The following is a 5,132-nucleotide window of genomic DNA, read 5'->3' as shown; positions in this document are numbered from 1 at the left end:
TATTTAACTAAATGGGTTCACGGAGACAGCGTTCCAGGATTATCTCCCTGTAGGGAGGTGCTTCTTTCAGAGTGTTGGTCTCATGGTCCCATGAATTTATAAAAATCTTTTATCTGCTGCACATTATATTTGTTTAGGCAACCTGGTCTGATTTTTCGTGGGTACAGTAATCATAGTGGACTTCTGAAGGCACATGCAGACTGAGGGACACATTGAATATCATTCTGAACTCTGGCACTAGTTAGTTAGGACGTAGTTCATAGCCGCGTTCCGCAACCCGTGCCAGAAGAAGATCAACTGCTGGAGATCGCAAATGGCAAGTGGCCTTAAAAGTACATTTCAAACAAAAAACTCTGCCGGTCTTTTGGATCAAAATCAAAGCAGAATATCCCGAGATCGGCAAAAAAAGCTCTGAGAACAATGCTTCTATTCCCAACGTCATACCTTTGTGATAAGGTTAGGGAACAGAAATAACAAACACACTTCGGGTGTTCTTGTCTCCCGTCACCCCGAGATGGGACCTGCTCGCCGCAGATAAACACGCTCGGGGCTCCCAATAATTCGGCGTAATGATGAGTTGTATTTTTATGCACTCCATGCCGGTCGTATCGTTTTATTACGTCATATTTATTGCAACATGTTCATCACCCACACTGTGAAGGTCGGTCCGTGAAAATATTGTCTGACACAAAACCGGTCCGTGAGAAGAAGTTGGGGGCCGCCGGCTTATTGGACCCACTTATACCGTCTGGTCCTGCTGCTTTCCTGGTGTTCACACGCTTGAAAGCCCACCTGACTTAACACATGTAAATGTTGACAGGTGTGAAAGGTGCATCCACCTATGCATTGACCTCTGCTTCAGCTGTTTTTGATTATTGATCGCCTCAATGCGAGCGTGAATACTCATATGAAGTTATATCTATGGAACGAGAGCAACAATGCTCTCTGAATAACTGTATATCTAACATTAGCTCATCTATTTTCACAACTGTCAGGATGAACCTTTTAGGATTAACTGGACTGACACAGTGTGTCACCATTGTATATGACAATGTTCTCACTGCCCAATCAGGTGGTAACACACGCCCTATAAAAGGGAGGCGGAGCCATTGCTTGGCTCACTCACAGGCTCATTAACTGATGACCGGGTCCAGATCGGGGTGCAGTTAGGAGGCTATGCTTGTACTCATATAGGGGGCGTTACATCCAGGTAACTTTTATTTTTAATATAAAATACCCCAGCTTGGTCAGTGCCCCGATGCTTGAACCTATGACACTCTACTTGCTCCTTTAGCGTCAGTTCGGACGTTTCAGGGATGTTGGGTCAGTTGTGTCTTTTCTAAATAAACTTTTTATTCACATCCAACTCGTTATTGTGTTTCTTGTTGAAAGGTCATTTGTAAAAAGTGTGTGTTATCGGGCTGATGACATTTTTGATATTGCTGTTTAGTCTAGAAAGTTGTGTGTGAGTAGTAACTTATGCTACAGTACATATTGAAAGCTCATAATAAAAGCATTCATGTCTATCATAACTGTAACATAACCAGCTGATCCCAGAGATGTGAGAGACAACATAACTGATAATGAGTGGAAAGTCTCTCATTTTCATGTTCACAAAAAACTCAAAAACTTCAAAGATTGCACATTTTATTGTTGAATTATTAAATATATTGAAACATCCTATAAAGACAGACAGATGGGGGTGCTGTGCGGTTTCATTTAAACCAGGGGTGCAGCTGCATCTGCTTCAGTGTGGCACGACCCCTCGGGTTTATGGCCAAACACATCTTCAATAAATTGTGGCAGTCTGAGGGCAGAGCGCAGAGCAAAGTATATAACAGGGTGGAGGACTGGAACACGGAAGGAAAGAAACTTGCACATTATTACCATTACAAAACATAGATCATGTATTGACACCAGCATCCTCTCACCTCGGGACAGTTCGCTGTTGAGGTTGATTTGCTTTCGGAGGAACTTGGAGGTGATAAATTGTTTGTGTCCATCCAGCAATTCAAAGAGCAGCGCGCCCAGCTGCCACACCGTGGTGGGGCCGGCCGCGTATCTCCCCGTTGAATAAAACTCTGGAGGAGTGTACGCGGAGGTTCCTACAAGACACAGACACATTGATGGAGACGGTAAGAAACCAAGGAAACGAGGGTACGATTAAATTGAAAGTCACTCCAGAGATCAACAGATGGAGCAGAAGCCAGGCAGCGTACCAGAGTAGTCGTAGTATGTCCTCTTCTTCACAAAGCAGCCACATCCGAAGTCTATGATCCGCACTCGGGGACCATCGGGGGTGGTTTCGACGAGAATATTTTCCGTCTTAATGTCGCGATGGAAGACTTTATCAGAGAGCATTTTAATGGCGGCTTCCACCAGTTGCTTCATGATCTCCTGAGATGGAAAGAAAGAAGAACGATGGTTGAACACGTGAAGGGAGCACTAAGCACTGACACAGAAGCATGCTCCACCCGGCATTAGTACCTTGGCCTGGTCCTCGCTCAGCGGACAGTCGTTGTTAATCAGGTATGTTAACAAGTCCACACAGGGGACTGGTCTCTCCATGATCAGGAGAACCTCCTGGTCCAGATCATACCAGTCTATTAACGACACTGCGGCACATTTCCCCACAGACGCCGGTCCACCTCCTGCTCTCAACATGAGGAGCGCCTCTATGGGGACCATGTGTGTCCTTCCATCAAAGACCTGGAGGAAACGATACACAGAACTCAATGAGTGTTTGAATAGATGAGGTTGTGTTTCCCTCATCAACCAAAAAGAAACCGGAAAGGAAAAAAAGTTCAACTAGAATGGGCACTCGGTAGAGTGCATACCTTTGCATTTCACAAGATTGGGCATTGAATTATGAACATTTTGGCATTAGTTGCATGCCAATTGGATACAAATTGACCGTGCTATGGTAAAAAGAAGATTTTGACCTTTTCATGACCTTGACCTTTCACCCGATTGATCCCAAAATCGAATTAAATGGTCCCCGGATAATAACCAATCATCCCACCGAATTTCATGCGATTCGGTTTAATGCTTTTTGTGTTATGCGAATAACACGCATACAAATAAATAAATAAATAAATACACGGCGATAAAAACATAACCTTCCGCATTTTCAATGCGAAGGTAACAATGGTGTTCACGGTCGGTGCTGAGTCATCACTCACCATTGGTCGACTCTCCACGTCAGCTTTCGGGATGCGTTTGATGGCCACCTACAGGACAGAGTCAGCAGTACTTTGGTCAGTGCACGGAGGGATCACTGAGTGTGTGATGTGAGAATATGAATGTAAGACTTACTGGTAAATTATCAGATATTCTTTTCCCAGCATAAACTGATCCGAAGCCCCCTTCGCCAAACTTCTTCAGCTGCAGGTACGCATCCTCAAATTTGGCTACAACACAAAACCACAAAATCTGTGAGGAACATCTGACCTTCACCTCTGTTGACGCTAAAGCTAGACGCTATGAAATCAGAGTTTTTAAACCTGCAGGTTAGTCAGAATCTTCTTCTATATTTCAGCCCGCAGAGTTTTTCATGTGTGAATCTCAACGTTCGCTTTACATTACAAAAGGAATATTTTCCCGAGAGTCAGAGGCAAAGATCAAAACCACTCTTGTATTTGTGCGGTGAATATGAAGCCACCACAATTAGCAGGATGGAAATAGCTGCCATGTCGCAGTCCAAATGTAGCAAAAAATAATTTGTCTAGATGTAATTCGTACAAAGCGTGTATTAAAAAAACCCACATCTTTTAATTTTACAGGGAGTTTATAAGCCAGACTACTTCTTGGTCGAGCACCGGTGTAGTGAATCTGCTCACATGCACTCATCTCATTTACATTCACATTATCAACTTACGTTTGCAATTCGTGAACGAGATGGACGTGCTCCCATCGTTCTGTTGGGAGGAGGAAGTTCTCCCGGAGCTCTCGCAGAGGTCACGGCCGCTCTCCTTCCTCGTCCTCCTGGGGGTCTCTGTCGCCGGCGGCTGCTCAGCAGCGGCCTTCTTCTCTGCCTCTTTGACGCTCTCCGCTGACACCGGGGTGGGTTGACTGGAGTGAGCGGTGCCGCCCCTCCTCTTCTTCCCGGGTGTCGCACTGTCAGTGCCGGCCTTTCTCTTGGTGCCGTGGGCCATCGGGCCCTCCACTGGCACATCAGTGAGTTCGCCCGTGACGACATTGTTTCGGTCAACTCTCGGCTTCTTTTTGGGGACCTCCCTATCTGTGCAGGGCTTTCTTTCGGTCCGCTTGGGGTCAGCTGGTTCTCCGGCACACCTCCGCCTTTTTCTGGGTGATTTTGGGTGATTCGTGATGGCCGATGTTTTGGTCTTTGTCACCTCACAGTCTGTCCCCAGGCAGTTATTGGGTTGGGTGGTGCAGTCACTGTGCTCTACAAATGAAGTCATTTAAATACAGTTAAATATTTAGATTTTTTACTCCACAACATTTATTTGACAGCTTTAGTTATAAGAGACTTTGCACAGTATAATTGAAGATATTAAGTACTCAGCTGTGACATTCAAATCCTGCTTCGGGATCAACGTAGCAGTAATAACATTGCAGTGATGTAATGTGTAGAATATCATTTTATACATTTAAACAACCACACTTAAAACAAGTACTTGTAATTTTGACACCAAGTCCATTTGGCTGATAATACTTTTGTACTTTTAGCGCAGTATTTATACTTTTACTTGAGTTTCAACTCCAAACTAACTCTGCTATATGAACAGCCGTTTATTAAAATCATATTATCATCACTCTGCAACTACAGTTCAGCTGATCAAGTTAAATCTGTCTGTAATTAACTGTCAATTAAGACTAAATAAGAAACATATACCGTTTATATAATCTGTTTTAAATAACAGTCAACTTTCCAGGCCGAAGAAAGAGTAAGACAACTTAACTTGTTTAAGGAACAAACACTAAACTACAGACAAAGTGACTTGAAACGTTTGGCATTGCATTAAAAGCATTTGAAAAAAAGATTTCACTCTCACCTAAATCCGAAGATCGAAGAGTCTTTAATCTCTTCGCAGCCATGGCCTTTTTGTAAAGTTCCTCAACACAATTATTCAGGAAAATACGTTGCAGTGAATATCCAAGACTTGTGC

General features: G+C 43.8%; 1 protein-coding gene across 1 annotated transcript; it reads right to left on the bottom strand.

Annotated features, from left to right (window-relative positions):
* Positions 1-1,715: 1,715 nt before the first annotated feature.
* Positions 1,716-4,424, bottom strand: LOC130207896 (serine/threonine-protein kinase pim-2-like). Its single transcript, XM_056436642.1, has 7 exons — positions 3,878-4,424; positions 3,316-3,410; positions 3,183-3,230; positions 2,488-2,709; positions 2,220-2,397; positions 1,932-2,105; positions 1,716-1,807 (listed from the first exon to the last, which is right to left on the bottom strand). The coding sequence occupies exons 1-7, from the start codon at positions 4,422-4,424 to the stop codon at positions 1,716-1,718; spliced, it is 1,356 nt and encodes a 451-aa protein (XP_056292617.1).
* Between the last annotated feature and the right edge of the window lie 708 nt (positions 4,425-5,132).

Source organism: Pseudoliparis swirei, chromosome 18 (genome assembly GCF_029220125.1).
Source record: "Pseudoliparis swirei isolate HS2019 ecotype Mariana Trench chromosome 18, NWPU_hadal_v1, whole genome shotgun sequence".
Classification (NCBI taxonomy): Eukaryota; Metazoa; Chordata; class Actinopteri; order Perciformes; family Liparidae; genus Pseudoliparis; species Pseudoliparis swirei.
This window is presented reverse-complemented; position numbering and strand designations above follow the sequence as displayed.

Coding starts and splice junctions, on each gene's coding strand:
- LOC130207896 (XM_056436642.1), bottom strand. CDS start 4,424: ATGACTTCATTTGTAGAGCACAGTGACTGCACCACCCAACCCAATAAC. Junction 3,411..3,877: donor CTCGTTCACGAATTGCAAAC/GTAAGTTGATAA, acceptor TTTGTGTTGTAG/CCAAATTTGAGGATGCGTAC. Junction 2,710..3,182: donor ACGTGGAGAGTCGACCAATG/GTGAGTGATGAC, acceptor CGTTTCCTCCAG/GTCTTTGATGGAAGGACACA.